At 33.5% G+C, this 19,748-nt stretch overlaps 1 protein-coding gene and 1 long non-coding RNA gene across 2 annotated transcripts; one reads left to right on the top strand and one right to left on the bottom strand.

Annotated features, from left to right (window-relative positions):
* Positions 1 to 7,207: 7,207 nt before the first annotated feature.
* Positions 7,208 to 19,252, bottom strand: LOC126893224 (uncharacterized). Its single transcript, XM_050663196.1, has 2 exons — positions 18,714 to 19,252; positions 7,208 to 15,002 (listed from the first exon to the last, which is right to left on the bottom strand). Exon 2 carries the CDS (start codon positions 14,778 to 14,780, stop codon positions 10,905 to 10,907), a length of 3,876 nt encoding a protein of 1,291 aa, XP_050519153.1. The 5' UTR covers positions 14,781 to 15,002; positions 18,714 to 19,252; the 3' UTR covers positions 7,208 to 10,904.
* LOC126893228 (uncharacterized) lies at positions 14,922 to 16,135 on the top strand. The gene is made up of 2 exons (XR_007701087.1): positions 14,922 to 15,074; positions 15,721 to 16,135. It is a non-coding gene; the product is annotated as an uncharacterized LOC126893228 (long non-coding RNA).
* Positions 19,253 to 19,748: the final 496 nt, after the last annotated feature.

Genomic DNA, 19,748 nt, shown 5'->3' with positions numbered 1-19,748 from the left:
AATATTGATTTTAGAAAAAAAATTAAAGAGATAAAAATTGTATAAAATTTAAATACATCCATTTTTGTATAGGTATATTTTTGTCGTAAAAGTAATACCTAATAAACGAGATAATTCAATAATTATGCCCTGTCACTATTTTCCCCCTTAACTTGGAAAATATCGACCGTACAAAAAATTTGTAATATAAGAAATTATAGAAAATCGTAGTCTAAACGATTTTAGTTCTTACACTTTTAGTCGAAAAGTTAAAAATGGAGGAGATAATGAGCAAAAACGGTTCTTCTTTAAAATCAAGATGGCGGCTAATGCAACGGCGGAATACATTAGCGATTTTAAATTTACACTATAGTTGACCCCCCTAAAGATTAAAAAAAAAATAACATTTTGGGCAGCTTGGCATGCAAGGTCGAATACGATCCCGACTGGACTATTATATTTTTGACTCTGGCATTATTGCATGTAACTTTTATTGTATTGTAAATGTAAAACTATACAAATTCTTTTAACCACTTAAAGTCTAAAGTCCTGTGTTTTGGCTTGTGGGCAAATTTTCATCCAAATCGAAGGACATGTATTTTGGGGATGTAGGAAAATGTAAAAGATATTTTAACGTTTTATACAGTAAAATTTGATTAACAACTTGTTTTGAATCAAAATAACTTGTTATAATACCTTACAATGACATTTTTGAGTCAATTCTATTAAAAAATTATTTCTTCTATTGATACTTTACGATAAAAAATGCAAAATTGTTTAAATAAATACCAAATCACTGTATAATTGCTTAAAATGAAATTTTGAGAAAAAAGAAGAAGAAGAAGACGGTTCGACCTTAAATATCTTATTTTTACGTTCCGCAAAAGATATACAGAAATTTTCAAACAAATCGGAGATCCAAAAGTTTTTTGATCCAAAATTGAGTAGTTTGAAATCGAATCACCCTTATTAATTTAAAAAATTACAAAAATCGCAGAGACCGGTAAAATTTCAAATATAAATTTGCAGCATTAAGAGTCCGTACACATGATAACGCTTAAACTCCGCGTTTTACCTGATAAACCTTTGTGCCGCGTTTCAAGTTGCCAAGTGCCAACTTCGTTAAACCTCGGTGTTAACGATCGTTTCTACGACAGAGTTTAAAAACTCAATTGGTTCGAATAGATAATATATTTATTATAAGAAAGAAATAGATACAGAAAAACTTCATTGTACCTATTACATATAAATACATAGACACAGGTGTACTGTTAAAAAACATACTATGAGACAACAGAAGATTGTATTATTTCGGTTATTCCAAATTCTACCTTAATCGTTGAACGCGATAAAGAAAGATAGCAGAGTTATTCTGCTGAGATAGAAAGAGAAGAACATTATTTTGTGGGCGCGCAAAACCTACTCTAGACATTACGTTGTTAAGAAGATACAAAGAGAAGCTTTCTGGACTAATGCAAGTGAGCAGTTGAAATCGTGCATCGGAGCGGTATGGAGCAGTTATAGAAATTGAACACTTATCCAGATTGGATAAAGTAATGATATTAATTTTCAACTACGGTACGACCAGTGAAAGGATAATATGGAGGTTTATAATAATCTTTTGTGTTTGTGGCTGTTGTGTATCTTCAAATTTAGTAAGTTTAATTTTGAGTTATTTAACTTTTGCATTCGGCTTTTATTTTTTTATATGATTAAAATTATTCCTTAAACTCTCAATATTAATGTTTCTTCGGCTTCATATATTATGCTTTTCTTTCATCTCTTTCTTTGCCTACAGTTTTTTCTTCTTTTTTAATATTGGCTTTTCGGCATTCTTTCCCATTCTTTTAATTTTAATGTTTCCCTAAATATCGTATTTTCTGTGCTTTGATTACCGTCATTATTTTTGATTTATTATATAGTTGCTTCAAGTTCTTTATTATTCCTTCTTCTGTTTCCGCATCTTTCATGTTCATGAATGTTTAGGTTGCATATGCAGCTGTACAGTGGCGGATACAGCAGGATCCAGCATCGTAAGAGGGGGAGGCCGATTGGCTAAATTTCTATGAAAAATAAATGAATAAATGCATGTTTTTAAAATCTTTATACAGGGTGTTTCATTGGGAAACGGAAATATTTTAATCGTGAATAGAGGTCACCGAGCCGGTTCTAGATATAGTACATTTTTTGCCCTTCCGACTTTTATAACCGAGTTACAGGGTGTTTTATCGATTTTGCCCATTTCTTTCCTAAGCCATAACTTTAGAACCACCGTATATATTTTTTTGATATTTGGTACACATATGTCTCATTCAAAACCCAAACGACCGACATACTAACCACACAAAGAATCCAGGTCCGGATTAAAAAAAATTTTAAAGTAATTGTGACCTTAAAACAACACCCTGTATATTGAAATTTTGAAAATCTGTTTGCATATTTGAAAAGTGCACAAATAAGTAAGTTTAATGATTCGCTTCAATTTTTCGGCCAGACAATTTTATGACTTTCATTTTGAAATTATATTGAATTTTTTAAGAAATTTTGACATTAAAAAGCAGATATTATTAACTTTTAGTTATAAATTATTAAAGTTAAATTATTAATGAATAAACACTCATTTTAAAAATAATCAATACTTATTTACCACATTGGAACGACCCAATTACTAATGACAAGAAGAATCCAGGTCCGGATTAAGAAAAAAATATAAATTAATTGTGACCTTGAAACACCCTGTATATTGAATTTTTGAAAATTTGTTTGTGTATTTTAAAAGAGCATAAAAACTGCGTTAAAAGGTGCATGTCAAATTTTTGCGCAGATAATTTAATTACGGCAATTTTGAAATCATATTGATTAATTCTGTCAAGGTCACAAGAAGCTACCAGAAAAATGAAGAACAATCCCAATGTACTTAGAAAATCGATTCGAAATATTTTAAAACGAGCAAGGAAATGCATCGAACAAAATGGCGGACATTTTGAGCAACTGTTATAGTTCAAATATTTTTAATTTATGGTAAATTGTTGAATTGTAACGAATTTTTGTTTTATTAGATCTAGCAGTTTTTTTAATTCTTTACTAAATCATTAAAATATCGCAATTCTAATTTTTAATGATGTGCATATAGCTACAAATCCAGAGAATGGTTTCCTGGCTTCATATTATGAAGCCAGCGTAGTAAATAAGTATTAAATATTTTTAAAATAAGTATTGATTTATTAACAATAAATTATTATTAAAAGTTAACAATACCTGGTTTTTAATCTCAGAGTTCTTTAAAATTTAAAATATAATTTCAAAATTAATTTAATTAAATCAAGGCGAAAAAAATAAAATAAGCCTTTAATCACAGTTTTTCATGCTCTTTTAAAATACGCAGACAAATTTTTAAAATTTCAATATGTTGGTTCAAGGTCACAATTACTTTGTATTTTTTTTTTCTTAATCCGGGCCTGGATTTTTCTTGTCATTAGTAATTGGGTCGTTCCAATGTGGTAAATAAGTATTGATTATTTTTAAAATGAGTATTTGTTCATTAACTTTAATAATTTATAACTAAAAGTTAATAATATCTGCTTTTAAATGTTAAATTTCTTAAAAACTTCAATATAATTTCAAAATTAAAGTCATAAAATGGTCTGGCCGAAAAATTGAAGTGAACCATTAAACTTACCTTTTTATGCTCTTTTCAAATATGCAAACAGATTTTCAAAATTTCAATATACAGGGTGTTGTTTTAAGGTCACAATTACTTTATAATTTTTTGTTAATTCGGACCTGGATTTTTCTTATGGTTAGTATGTCGGCCGTTTGAGTTTTGAATGAGACATATGTGTACCAAATATCAAAAAAATATACAGGGTGGTTCTAAAATCATAGCTTAGGAAAAAATGGGCAAAATCGATAAAACACTCTGTAACTCAGTTATAAAAGTTGGTAGGGCAAAAAATGTACTATATCTAGAACCGGCTCGGTGACCTCTATTCACCATTAAAGTATTTCCGTTTCCCAATGAAACACCCTGTATATATATCTTGGTTTGAAAAGGGGGGCCGATCGCCCCCATCGCCCTCCCCTGGATCCGCCACTGCAGCTGTAGGCCTGATAACTGTTTTGTAGATTCCAATTTTTTTTGTTGATACATATTTGGATTATGTTAATGATCGCAACACTCGATATTTTTGTTTCCTTTTGCTATTCTTTCTTTTATCCACCTTCCTCATGCCTCATTCATATAATTTTACACTCAGGTAGGTAAATTCTGATTCGAAACTGATTAAAAAATAAATTAATATATAGGGTGTTCCATTTAAAAAAATAAAACTTTGGTTCATACCGTCGTTCTGACTCACTCTGTATAGTCGCAAATAATTTTTAATAATAGACGTCTTTGATACACATTAGTTTTGTTATAAACATTTTTTGTACATCTCGTAGTTGAGCCGCAATCAAAGAAAACCAGAGGTTTGGCGCACCCAGTATAATTAACAATAATTTTTGTATTCGGCTCTTATTTTTTTGTACATATTTAGAGTTACGCCTTAAAATAATTGACTTGCTTTTGGCTTCTTTTTCAACCCTTGGATTTTGTTTGAAGTATGTATATTTCTATTATTATTATTTATAAATCTCAACAACAGAGCTTTGAAAGAATAGACTGAAAAATTTAATATATTTATTCATACGTTTATATAATTATAATATATAGTCATATAGTTTCATACATTAACCACTGTCTTCCATTGTTTTCTTTCCACAGCTTTTTTTTTCCAATTCTCAATATTAATTTTCTTTGGCTTCATATACGCTTTTCTTTCATCTCTTTCTTGGTCTACACTTTCTTCTTTTTTGTATTGGCTGTTCAGTATTCTTTCAATTCCCATTATTTTAACCTTAATATCGTATTAGTCTAAGATACGATATAAGGTCGATTTGCACCGATCTGTTTAATGGATAAAAATTATTGGATATGTAATTTAGCATGTTAACAATTACAAAAAACAAGGGTTCCCCGATCTAATCATGTTCTAACTATAATTAGTTAATAATTAAAAATGACATTTTTTTTATAAATTTCAAAAAAATTTCGACCTGGGCAGATCTTATTTCAGGTTTTTTTGGTCATTCTAAACAAAAAAGGTTTTGTCCATTCCATATATTTAGTCTTTCCTTCGTTTATGTATATCCCTTTCTTTTTCCCTATCGCCTCTAGTCTTTTTAGTATTTTCTTTTAATTCTTGTTTACTTCTGAATATTAGTACTATGTCACCAGCGAATGCCAACCATTGGTGTTTTCGTTGGTAGGTATACAATTTTCGGCTTCTGTGATGACAATTTCAAGAAGGATACTGAACAGCAATGATGACAGTAGGTCTCCTTGTCGTACTCCTTTACCGACCTTAAACTTATCCGTTTCCTTCTCATTTAATTTAACGCTATTCTCTGTTTCTCTGGGGTATTCCCATCTCGGCTCACTATAATCCTTTAGTCCTTTACGATACCCCAGGTATATTTTTTAAAAACCTCCCAGGTCAGCTCGAAGATTAACAGGTAGGTGTTAGTACCCCATTAGTAGGTATAATAATAATTTTATCTTTGAATTATAGATTAGGGAAAATTTCTTATTAACCCTTAAACGCCCAACCTTTTTTAGGTTCCATGTACGCCCAAGGGTGGGTAAAAAATGTCCACCTCGAAAATGGCTAACTATTTATGGAGAGTTGTTGGAAATGGATTAAACTTAAGAATCTTATGCTTAATAAACACAGCATCTTCTAAAATATTAATATAAACCATTTAAAAACCTTAAAACAAAATTACAATGTACATCAAAATTAACATACCAGTAAAAGCCAGTAATTCAGATTTGTCGATTTTCTCCACATTCTTCCTTTCAGCCACCTCATTGGCGGATAATTATGTCGATTATGTAATTATACGTCGATAATTATATGTATTATGTTCCGACCAACGGGAAATTATACAGAAATGTTAAGTAACAAGTTTTACCAAGGGTGTACTTTTTATGCACACCCATATTTAACTCAAGATATTCATTTTATTTTCAAAAATATCGGTAGAACCAAATTAACATTCGATAAAGGGCTGTCTTTTTAACAATAAATAATTTTTTAAAAATTTTTAAACACGTAATAAATATGTTACAAGGGAATACGCATTAGGTGGACATTTTTTTACCCACCCTTGGGCGTTTAAGCCTACCTCAATACCCCTTCCTTCAATAGTATACAGAAATTTTGTGTTCTTTGCGAATTTCAGAAAGAGTTTCTCATGGTTGGAAATGTTGGCCGTGCAATCGATTTCGCTACTGATACATAGGATAAAGTTTGGTTAGATGTTTGAGACATATTGACTGTTTGGGTATCTGCTACGCCACTGCTCATGTAGTCAAAAGGTCAAAAAATTATACCTAATTTAGCTTCTATGTATCATGATAAAGGTTCAACTTTTTATCCATTTTAAAATAAAAATAGATTGCCGATTGTAATAAAGGCAATCTTCTTTAAATTTTTCTTCTGTGTTTTAACAGTTGACACAAGAAATAGACTTCGACTAATAATGAGTGATTTATACATACATCTATTTCTAGTTTAAGGTACACTAATGTCACTGTTTTTGCACTATGTTTTACAAAGCACGACAAAATACAGAACGATGTTTTTCGCTCGACACCTCGTAGTGGAATCAATTTATCTGTCAATTGACTACTAGTTCAGTATCCACACAAAATGGACAATAATGACATCTTTAAAGGCCAACGTTATAAAGTTAAAGAACAAAAACCAATACTAGCTTCAGACGAAACCAACTGGAGATGTGTAAGAGTGTGGAGATCAGTTATTCTATAAATGTATTTTTTCCATTGAGATGTAAAATTATTTAATAGTAACAATTAATATCCCATGAGCCGAGCTGGTATATTGTAAATCGGGCAGTTTTAATCTTTGCGCCGACTTTGGGATATTTTTAGAAGACCTACCTGTTTCTTGGGCCGAGATAGGCACTGCCCTTCTCTCGGTGTAATTTTTATCATTTTTATTAATTTTTTACTAATTCCAATTTCACATAGTTCATAGCTTCTGAGAAACGTAAAAATATTCTTAAGCCAAACAATCTTTTTTTTTTCACAAAATTTCATTTTTGGCGAATTTGCAGTAATTTGGTATTTATTTAAATAAATTGGTATATTTTATCATACAGTATCAATAGAAAAAACAATGTTTTCATAGAAGGGACTCAAAAATATCACATACAAGTTATTTTGATTCAAAACAAGTTTCTGGTCAAATATTAATGTAGAAAACCTTAAATACTTTCCTTTTTTTTATATTTTCCTCCATTCCTAAAATATAATATATGTACCACTATTTGGCTGAAAATTTGCCCACATATCGCCAAAACACAGGTATTTCAAGTAGTTAAAAGAATTTTTATAGTTTTACAATCAAAAATGGGTTCCATGCAATAATATCAGAGTCAAAACGAGATAATTCAATCATTATGCTCCTACTAGTAAAGGGGCAGCAACAGTTCTAGCGCAATTTGACGCTTTTTTACATGTAAATCTCCATAAGAAATTTTAAGGTCCATTCTGGTCATTTTTGACGCTTTTTGTGGTGGAGGCGCGACTGCTCGTCAGATCGTGACGTGTGAGGTATCACCGGAAAGGGGAGGGGGTGACGAATACGTTAACACAAAAAAAAAAAAACAAAGATGGCGGCATAGCCAAAACGGCACTATATCGTATCTTCGTGTCTATTAGTTCAATTTTTGTGAATAAGGTCTTGTTGGAAAAAGAGGGGATATTGAATATGTTAACATAAAAACAAAGATGTCAGCAATGACAAAACAGCACTATATCTTCGTTGCTATTGATTTTAACGCAACAGACGTTGAAGGAAAGGAGAAACATGGCAACATTGCCAAAACGGTGATATATTTGTTGCTATTGGAGATATTTTGACCTGTCAACTTAATGGGGATTCCACGTCTATTACAGTTCTTCGCCTAATCATGCCACCTGTCGGCTGCAACATGTAACTATGCCCAAGCCATCTAGAAGAACGTATACCATTCTTACAGTATGACCAAATCATCAAACATCCTATCACAGTTGATAATCTCGTCATACAAATCACCACCTGTCGGCTGCAGCATGTAACTATGCCCAAGCCATCTAGAAGAACGTATACCATACTTACAGTATGACCAATCCATCAAACATCCTATCACAGTTGATAATCTCGTCATACAAATCGCCACCTGTCGGCTGCAACATGTAACTATGCCCAAGCCATCTAGAACAACGTATACCATACTTACAGTATGACCAACAAACATCCTCGATCTCCCTCCAATCATACATTCCTACAATGAACATATACCATTCATACGCTGTGGCCAAACCAGCAAACATCTCATGTACAAGTCTTTTCTACGGAAAGTTGGGTAGTATCATGAAAATCACCAAACAAAAAAAATGGTATTGCGATTCGCATACTGTATTTTATCTACGGCAAGGAGGGTAATATTATGTAGGTTGGTATTTTACTTTTATAGTTAAATAATCGTCTATTCAATATATAGGAGACTACATTTGCCATCTAGTTTTTATGTTTATTATTAACTCTAATCCTTCCGTAAACGGAACATAATAATGTATACAACGTTTATATGATATATAAACCTTCGGTGTAGAATACTATGACGTTCCCCCACTCATGGAAAATTCACAGATACGCGATAGAATACTATGACGTTCCCCCACTCCTTCAAAATTCACAGATACATGATAGAATGAATAAAGCAAAAATCAGTATCATTCAATCAATCGATGAAGCAAGATGGAAAAAATTGAGTTGTTCAGAGGTCCGAACGCAGTCAGAAAAATTAAGCAGTTAAATGTAGATGATATACTTATTGATCAATGGATGACAAACACAAAAGTTACCTGCTACATCTTTTATGTCAGCGGAGTACCAGCATCATTTGTACTCTTATCGAAACGTGACTTTGATCCACTTGGACAACATGATGTACCAAGAGTATTAGAATACGTATACACTTTACCTAATCATCGGAGAAGAGGATATGCATGCAAACTTATACATCACATAAAGAAAAATAATGAATTCACTGCGTTCTGCTCCAACGAAGAATCTGAACGGCTTTTTTTAAAAAGCAAATGTATTAATCACGGCTTAATGAATTATAATGTAATGTTTAGATATCCATAATAAATTTATATAAAATATATCTTGTCTTATTTCTTACACGTTTAATGTACTTGTAAATAATAGATGGTGTAGCTTACAATGACAATACATAAAGATGCATGAAACTGCCATGGTTATTAATCCTATTTTGATATCGCCCAATAGAAATATGGGGTATAATAAAATGAATGAAGAGATAAAGAAATGATAAAAATAAAACTTTTTTCATTTATCCACTCACTTATGCGGTTAAAAAAACCTTAAAAAGGAAAAGGTATCTGCTGTTGCCATGCAACGCAGCAGTAGCACACACATTAAAAAACACATCCATCCTTGTTTGCATACAACAATACACTGATCCATAATATAAGAATCAATTTATAAATAATCACATAAAGCATATGATAGAGTGCCAAAGAGGCCTTATACATAACATGGTGTTAAAACAGACATCTTAACGTAATTTGTCATTCAAAATCCTGTAATTTGAGGTGTCATACGATGAGATTCGACATATCAGGCAAATAATAAACGATAATGTGTCAAAAGGGCGTTATACATGACATGATGTTAAAACAGACATCACAACGTAATTTGACATTCTAAATCCTGTAATTTGAGGTGCTACATGATAAGATTTGACATATAAAAATGATGTTAGCATGCAATGAATGAAAAGTAGTCAATTCGGTCGAACATAAATTTGTTAAAAAAAAAAAAACAAAAATATGTTCTTAACAGCAGTCACCAACGTGAAGGTACGACTACATCGACCGCCATGTTAGTAGAGTTGATGGTTAGTAGGAATGAATTATTTTACATTATATGACAATATATTTAATGATAGCCATATACTTAACTTACATACTAAGATAAGCACATTATTATCTAACTTGGTTTAGTAGACATCTTTTTATTGATCTGTTGGACATCTTTTATTCATATTAATGTTAAAACATCGAAACTTTGGTGTTAATTCTAATTCATTAGATACTATAGTATTCAAAATGAATTATTGAGGGTAAATGCGGTAGCTCTAGGTTATCTAATCTTAAAACTAGGTATTTTTCCGACTCCTGTTTTGTGACAGGCTATCGAAGACTTAAAACTAAATCGGGGAAAAAGAAGACCATTAAGTTATCGATCGTCTTAACTTGGAGGCTACACGAGCAACGGTTCTAGAGTTAACCAGAACGGCTCATTAATTTGCCAGTTATTTTGGTCCATATCAGATATCTTTTTAGTGGTCATAACTAAACATCTTTTTTTTTTATATGTGCTAATCTTAATAATTTTACTTAATTTTGAGATGCATAACTATGATCTAGTACAATTATCATATTATATAAAAACGATGAATGTAGGAAAGGCTGAGCAAAGGAATATAATAAAAGGGCCTGCTTCAGATATATATAGCATTATGTTAGCTGTAATAATAAAGTTTGATAAATGACTATATTCAATCAACTAAATAATATTTAATGACATTAAAATAATGAGTGATATTAAAGGATGATAAGAGGAATATAATAAAAAAATTGTTTGATTCAGATGTATATTGTGGTTGTAATAAAGTTTAAAAAATGACTATATTCAATCAACATCAATCTTAAAGGCAATCAGATCATCAAGGATAAATGATAAAATATGGCTGGCTTATTGTAATCCTGATTTGTGTTAAATCTAATCAACATCCATCTTAAGATTATCAACTAGATAGTGTCCCCACGGTAGCGTATCATAAGACTCCGGAAGGTGATATCGTTTATCGTCAGTGGGACTAAGAGCAATCTTGCTTTGTGTAATTGTATATACGTGGTGTTTATCAGAGCGTATAAGATTCTGCGAGGCTGTCTTAGTTGTAAAGGTATCCAAACACTCGACATAGTCTTCGAAGGTAATTTTAGTCTTTACAACAGATTTTTTAACCCCCTTCGCCTTCTTTGTCACACCATAATTTTTAATAAGTATTTCAATCTCATCGTCCTCATACTCCTGATCTATTAACTTTCCCCTCAGTTTCATTATATCATTATCTGTGATAGCTACTTTTGTTGTATATAATTTAGATCTGAGCCCTATGTAGTCTGTCATAATGCATCCATTATTCTCATCCTTCATCAGTCCAAGTACTTTTTTATTAACCTGGGGGATGCCATACATATTGTCTTTAGGATAGTCAGATGTATCGAAATACTTGTGGCAGTCTGTTTTCACAGCTTCATAGGGATCTTTTTCCCGTATCTCTACGATCTCACAATCGGTATCTGTATAGCAGGTCGTAAAGTTCTCACCAAACCTTCTATCTAAATACCCATAGTGAAAATCATAGATCGTGGTTTTAGCCAAATCCAATATACTCATGCCCACGTATATTGGTTTATCCAACCATATTTCCGCTCTATGCATCTCGACAGCTACCAAGTTTTCATTAAAAATAGTAGCATTCTTAAATAGGGGACTACTTATTCTAGCTTCTGCTCCGTAACGACCCTCCCATTCAGTAAGCAATTTAATGTCAACGCGCTTGCGCACATTCTCCATGGTCTTGCCGAACACAGCGTTGTTCATCAGCTTGAAGAGATTTTTCTCAAATTCATTTTTCGCTGCCTTTCGGAGATTTGTATTCAAGTCAATGTATGATTTTAACCAAGGACTCTGCTTAAATTTTAGGACTCGGTGAATCTTTTTGAGCACCAATCCGTGTGCTAGCGCTTGCTTCAAAGTTCTGTAATGAATTACGTATCTTTCTTTATCATGAAGGGTAGCCATTAATTTGGTTTGCTCTCGCGGTCGTTTAGGAGGAAGCATAGTTTTAGGGTTCAATGATTGGGGGCAAAACGGAAGATCCTTATGACGATCGTGAATATGTTGGGGGTACTCCAGATCGACCTCGAGGAAGTACCCTTCAGAAGCATCGTCAGGTGTGGACAGAACATCGATGTTAGCATCAACCCACTCGAACCCTCCATACGGAAGGAATTGCGACATTGCCCAGCCATATTGATTATTAACGTCGAAATACATGAGATAGGAGTCGGGCTTTGATGGATCGTAAGATTCCATATACTTGTTATTAGCGTGGACGCGACGTTTCGAGCATACTTGACTCAAACCACCACGAATACCACGCTCCACAAACAAAAACATATCTGGATCTGTTAAAAGCTCCAGTTCCTGTTTTGTATGCTTAAGCATTGCATCCCATGTGAAGCCGGGAAGAGTAAAGTAATGAGCTGGGTCAAGATTATATGTTTTAAGACAACTGGATCGAAATTGCTCAAAGACGTCCGCAAGAAGGAGAATATCCGTTTTCATGTATAAATCGATATAATCCCCGAGATTGGAGCAGGAGAATGAAGACCAGACATCTTGGGCTCTACGATAATGCCGACGAGGACATGGTTTATCCTCAAGTTTATTGTAAAATGCTTCCTGGGGCGGTAGACATGTTTCATTGAATTTTTGGAATGAATCGATATAATCATATGGCATAATACCTTTCTTAGTTAGAAGATTGAAATTCTCCTCAGATAGTGATAAAAATTGAGAGTTGAGATTAGGATATTCTGTCAAATACGAAGAGAGCTTATCGAGAGAAGAAGCCATAAATCGAAAACTATCGATAAAACGGAATTTAATTCGAGCATGATCGATATGTTTCGTAAAAGAGATATATTTCTCCTTAGTAATAGGAAGAAGATCTACTGGACCTTTGATATGCGTAGCAATATCGTTAACAATGAAGTGCGCGTCATACCCGCTAAGGTTATGAAATATCACTGGGATAGTGTGAGCATCTTTGTAATTAATGTTACACCCTTCGTGGGCCGCCCCTCTGTAGTTATGTTCAGGAATCATGTGATCGTGGTCTCGGACTTTCTTATCACTGGGGGAGAAGCGCTGCTCGCAGATATGACAATGAGTGGCAGCATGAAAATCTCTTTCCTGCTGAGATGTCATATTTATATCATAGGGGCACATAAACACTGTAGATACATTCTCAGCAAGCTGATTAAGTTCATCTGCAAACCATTTCATGCAGTCCTTTCCTCGATAAGAGTTATAAAAAGAGAGAGTATCATCATATGAGCATTTGAAGAAATACCCAACTGCTACAGGAATATGTTCCTGATACTTCTTAGGATCTCCCGTACGTTTCAATGCACTTTCGAGATCTGCATATACGGCGAAGGGGGCTTTAATCTTATTCCTATAATTCTTAAATCTTAGCATTTTTCTACTCTCGTCTGGCAGTTTGATGGCTGTTTCATTAATTCTTACGCAATCGGTGGTGTGCGCTTCAAGCTGTTTTGATGATGAAAACGGTTGTAAGCACCTATCACAGATAACATCTGATCGACCTTTGCAGCATGTCTTATGAGCATTTAACTGTTCCTGTGATCGAAAGTAATGCAGGCAGGCATCACAGAAATATTTTGTTCCATCTTCGGTGCTAAGCTGCTTGGAAAGGAGGCGGGATAAATTTTTAATCCAAACGTAATGGTACTGAGTAGGCGGCTCGTCATAATTATCTTGAATCAGAAGAAGATTTATATGTTTATCCTTTCTGTTCTTTGTTAGCAAGATTGGGAGGGTCGTATAGTTCTTCTTCTCCTTTTTCAAATTATATGCGTTAATGGATATATTGTTTTGTTTTTCAAAGTTAGGAATTTGTTTGATGGTCATTGGAAACTGAATACCTTTTAATTTCAATACATCAGAATAGTGTGGATATTTGAAAACTCTTTGAGCATCTTTGGTAGCAGGATATAACGCCGATACAATTGCCCATGCAAAGCATGCCTCATCATCATTTTTGACATTTACGCATGCTTTTTTTCTCTTAATCTGAGGAGGAAGTTCAATGTAGGAGGAGCCAAGTTGCGGTGTAAATTTGTTTATATTCACCCCCAGGTTAACAACTGCCTTTAGAGCCCATCCGGAATCACGTTCTTGGAATTCTTCCAAGTCTCGGCTGATGGGCTCCACTACTTTTTTCTCGAACCATTCATCAAGATTCGTGTCCCGATATATGGCTGAGTTTGAAGTAGTAAAGTACTTCGTTTCATTGATCATCTTATCGCCTTGAGCAATCTCGAATTCTCCACCAAATGCTATATTCACCTTAACGGCCGCCTCTTTCTTTAGTGCGTTCTGAATTCGCCGCTTGAACAGGGCTTTGCAATCCACTAGAAAACTGCCAGGGTCCTTGTGTTTAAGGTTTGAGATGACCCCAGTCCGAATTCGTGAGTTGAACGCAGATAAAGAGTCATCCCATTGTACCCTATGCTTTGCAGTCTCCTTTGTAGGTGTCAGTCCCGCCCCCTTCTTTTGTTCGACCTTTAACTGATTTCGTAGCGTTTTCACTTGCCGCATCTGGGCTTCCAAATGCTGTTTCTCCCCCATTGTCTTAGCATATCTCATAGAGTCCCTGATATTTTTGATTGCCTTATTACATTTCATGAGGCCTTCTCGTATCTTTTCATCATTATAATTGTTTGGGATTAATCCCAAGATGGATGCGATTTTAACAATTAAATCAGCAATTAAAGACATTTTAAGCAAATTCAAAGCTAAATTAAAATGTAAAATTTTCGTAAAACTAGAGAATTAACAAAAAAACTCAAAAATAAATTTTCAGAAAAAAAAAACTACAAATTGTGATAAAAACCACAAATTTTCAAAAAATCAAAAATTTTTTAAAATATATCACTCACCAAAGCACACTTCTGAACTATATAAAACTCACCAGAGCACACGTCTGAACGCTAGGAATATCTGAAACAGAATGAAGAAAATGCCGTAATGTAAGGTATTAAATATACTTCTAGTCGGACGGAAAACTAAATGGTATTATGTTATGCTCAGAAGGCCCCTGAAATGTGTGAATTTGTGCTTGTTCTTCCATAAGAATCAATGTAAAAATGCTGCATTTAAGACATTTATTAAACTTGGTTAATTTTTCAAGGAAGTATCAGTACTACCAACATAAAAAGAAGCAGTACGGCCAACTTAGAACAAATATTACCAGAAAGTAAAAGATACTTTGTGATGATTAGATTGGAGCAGGCACATAAAATTATAAGTCGACTCATTCATAGTTAATTCTTCATCATTCTATCACAAGAAGGATTCATGGTTAGGAATTGAAAGTGGGTTTCATATAATTCTTCTTCCTGGTCTAGTTACGAAAATATTTGAAAAATGGGCAACATAATTATGATAGATGTCAGCTACTTAGCGAAAGATGTGGAAAATGTATGAAGAGAACCGATATACATATATCGAGATATGATGAATAAACACGACATTGAAAACTGTTCAGTTAGATTTGCATAACATTTCGGCGAGAAAACTCCCGCCACTTTCATCACTAACACACTCGATAACACAATAAGTTTTCATTCTTCGAATAACCGTCAAAGCAGGCACAGCAGTTGCTCCAGTATGAAACAGCACATTCAGTTAAACTTGATTAAGACATGTAACGAGCAAGAATTTATTCGAGCCAGCTACGCAGGCGTGTGTTTACCGGCTAGTTTAATATTTCATGAAGTTGCCAGCCAGTATGGGATAAGACAGAGGTGGTAGTAGGTGCAAAGTTCTACTCAAATGGAATTGTAATTACGCCTCATTTCTGGAATGAACATACGAACTAGTATACGACCCAACAGATGCAATTACAAAACATCATCTACCTCATCAAATAGAATTTACGATGAAAAAAGGAATGTTATGTGTAAAAGCGGCGAAGACATAAAAATGTAGAATATTTATTATGATTTTCAGAAAAGCAAATCGACGACTGCCTATTTTAAAGAGGCTCCTGCAGGTCTGCTGGAAATACGAAAAAATATTTTTATTACTGTAGCAAAGATACTTAGGAAAAAATAAATAAATTTTTGAAGTAATTGTTTTTTATATACAACTCAGTTATTGACAATGACCTACTTAGCTATAAAACAAATAATTAAAGAATTAGGTTATATTGTTACAAACAATATATCACTTGTTAATAGGAAGTACGTCATTGATGCTTGTAGCAAAAAGGTTGTTGAGCGCAAAGAAAGTGTGATAGCAGAGAAAGAGAGAGAGAGAGAGATAGAGAGAGTTAGGTGCTGACACGTTCTGTCACGTTATTTTACGTCACGTTCTGTCACGTTCTGTCACGTTCTGTCACGTTCTGTTGAGTACTGTCACGTGATTTACGTCATTCACGTAACGCTCTGTTAGTTACTGTCACGTTCTGTTAGTTACTGTGACGTTCTGTGTCACGTGATTACTGCATGAAGTAAACTATGATTCAGCGTTATGTCTGAGGTTATACAGCGATAATTTAACGGTTAGCGCCAAGTCAGATGCAAGTCAGATGTTAGTCAGATGCAAGTCAGATGTATGCCAGATGCATGTTAGCTATATGTCAGATGCGAGTCAGCGGATATAGATAAAGGTGTTAACTAGAGAAACGGCATTCAGATACAAGAAAATTAACGGTGAACATCGTGTCAAGCAGCTTGCTAAGTTATTAGAAAAAGTATAATTCACTCAAAATAATAACGCAACGTGAACAACAACTCAAAACAGTTTTAACACCTAGTACTGAACCTCTTGGAGAACTAAACAATTATCTGAAAACTTCACATCAGACAGAGAAGCATGAAGAGACCAGCGGACACCAAAACAATCGTTTGAGAAATATGCGCCAGAAGGATGAAGAAAGCACAGATGAAGAAGAAGATGAACACCTTCAAAAATATTGGCATCATTCACCAGACCTTGATAGAGCTTATGGTCCACACTATGTTTGGAAAACTGATAAATGGCTAATGGGTGATATGGAAATCAAATTTGCTCCTAAGAATATACTGATTAACGATAGCAAGTACAAGGCTACTTGTGGGCTATATACTGTTATAATTTTATATGTATCCTCAAGACTTTACACCAAATGATAGCCTAAACTATAAAAAAAAATATTAGAAGTCACAGGTGTTCATAGAGATTCCCGAGGATATTTGAGACATCAAGCATTCCCGGATAAATTTAATAAGATCATAAAACCTTTGTTTAAAAATAACTCAAACATGCGTCGAAGCCCCTGTGAAAATGTTCGGAAAACTGAGAAAAAACATCGTAAGAGTGTTGAACGCTCTGACCGACAATTTAAACAGCGCACAAGCATAGATTACGAGACATCATCGTTTAACCATTATGTCGTTGGACCTCTGGATAAAAATGTTAAAATAAATCGACTAGGGCATTTAGTTTTTAATTAAAAACTGTAATAATGTACTAGCATAAAAAAATTTAAATAAAATAATAAAATGACTCATATTGTCTCTTATTTACTAACCCAATGCATTACAAAGAGTGTCAATATATTTTTAAAAATAAAAATAAGTTGAGTCGTACATAAAATAGAAAATGCAACACGATTATTATCACACTGTTAAAAATAAATACCAGCTACGCTTGGTCGTATATAAAATATAAATGACAGCTACGCTTCATTGTATATTGTTGAAAAACAAAAGTACGATAGAATGCGGCATAAAAAGATACTGAAATAAATCATAAAATTGTTCAGAAATATACGGACAGGTGTTGCATCATACATGCCTGAAAAACATGAAATAAAACAAATTTATAATCAAATTAGAAAATAAGAACTAAACGGTAAAATACTATTATCCTAATGCAGATAACAAGAAATATGTGCTAAAAGAAGACGGAGTACCGCGCTAAATGTATCATAAAAAGTTACTATTCTTGAGTGCCCGGGAGTCGGCATACCACCGATTCGGGACCACATGGCTATTTTGGTGGCCCCCGTATCGGCATACCGATTCTGGCTCATGATGAGCTGGAATCCGCCTACCGCTTCTGGCTCATGATGAGCTGGAATCTGGTGCATGAAAGTGACCACGTATCGGCATACCGATTCTGAGCCACATGGCGATTTTGATGCATGAAAGTGGCCCCCCCCGTATCGGCATACCGATTCCGGGCCATATGCGGATTCTAGACCATGAAAGTATTAGAAAATAAGAACTAAATAGTAAAATATGATTATCTTAATGTAAAAACCTACCTCATTTATTTATGTAACAAGGAAATATTAAAAGATGAAAAAAGTACAGTAGAAATGAGTCATAAACAGCTATTATTATTTTAGGGATAAAACGTAAAATCAGTTAAAAATATTAGCGACAGATACATCCTACGATATGATAAAAACAAGTAATAAAATTACTATAATAAATCACATTGAATATAAGAATAAAATCACCTATAGTACACACATTTTATTTTAAGAGAAGTATATATATAGATACCTAGAAGACCTGCAAACAAGTTGGGAAGAGAGAATTAAAACCAGTATTACCCATAGATGAAAGGAAACACATGTACATCCAAATTATTTAACAAAAATAGCAAACCAATAAATTCATAAAAACCATATGTAAAATAAACAGCAAAATCTCTTACCTTAATTGAATATTTTCCACTGAACACTGCAACTATACTGTAGAAACTGTCAGATGTCGACTGTGGTATATGCTCGTCTGTTTCAGTATTTATAGGCGAAATTCACACAGCATGAACGTGATCAAATGTTTGAATGTGTTTTGCAAAAACAAGACCTTATAGTTTTAAAAATATGTGATAACATTTACACAAATAACAACTGCGGTTACATGTTCTCATCCGACTACATCCGGACTTTTAGCATTGTGGCTTGTCATATCTTTGGAGGTTAATATTAACAAAAATAACGTCTGCACTCTTTTCTTATCAACCATACACACCCGGCATGTTAACAAACAACTTAAAATATTTTTGTAAATATTTCAAATTATTCGATTTTTCATAATTTTGTACAAATATTTGTATCTTTGGAACGGATAATCAGAAATCAATGTATGACCCATCAAATTAAAGGATTTTGAATGACGAATTACGTTGTGATGTCTGTTTTAACACAATGTTCTGTATAAGGCCTTTTTTTGTACCATATAAGTACATTTTGTGTCAATATAGTACATTGAGAATTTGTAGTTTTTTGTCGTTTTCAGCCATAAATAATGACCGTAACACACTTGGTCAGTGATTTTCTTAATATACATGAAAAGACCTTTCTAATGATATATTGCACGGGGCACTTGGTGCAAAATTGAGCGAATTAGGATTTGCTAGAGATCAAACTGCGATAAGAGATTTTTCTATGCTAATGGCTTTGTTTTAACGTCAATAACAATAAATAAGCATTTACAGCTCAACCAAGTTATCCCTTAGGCCGTTATGGCAATGTACCATGTATCTTCGGAACGGATAATCAGAAATCAATGTGTGACCCATCAAATTAAAGGATTTTGAATGACGAATTACGTTGCGGTGTCTGTTTTAACGCCATGTCATGTATAAGGCCTTTTTTGGTACCATATAAGTACATTTTGTGTCAATATAGTACATTGAGAATTTGTAGTTTTTTGTTGTTTTCAGCCATAAATAATGACCGTAACA

This window comes from Diabrotica virgifera, chromosome 10 (genome assembly GCF_917563875.1).
Source record: "Diabrotica virgifera virgifera chromosome 10, PGI_DIABVI_V3a".
In the NCBI taxonomy this organism is placed as follows: Eukaryota; Metazoa; Arthropoda; class Insecta; order Coleoptera; family Chrysomelidae; genus Diabrotica; species Diabrotica virgifera.
The sequence above is the reverse complement of the archived record's forward strand: the minus strand, read 5'-3'. Positions and strand labels throughout refer to the sequence as shown.

Bases quoted from the DNA above. Each gene is read 5' to 3' on its own strand.
- LOC126893224 (XM_050663196.1), bottom strand. From the start codon at position 14,780: ATGTCTTTAATTGCTGATTTAATTGTTAAAATCGCATCCATCTTGGGA.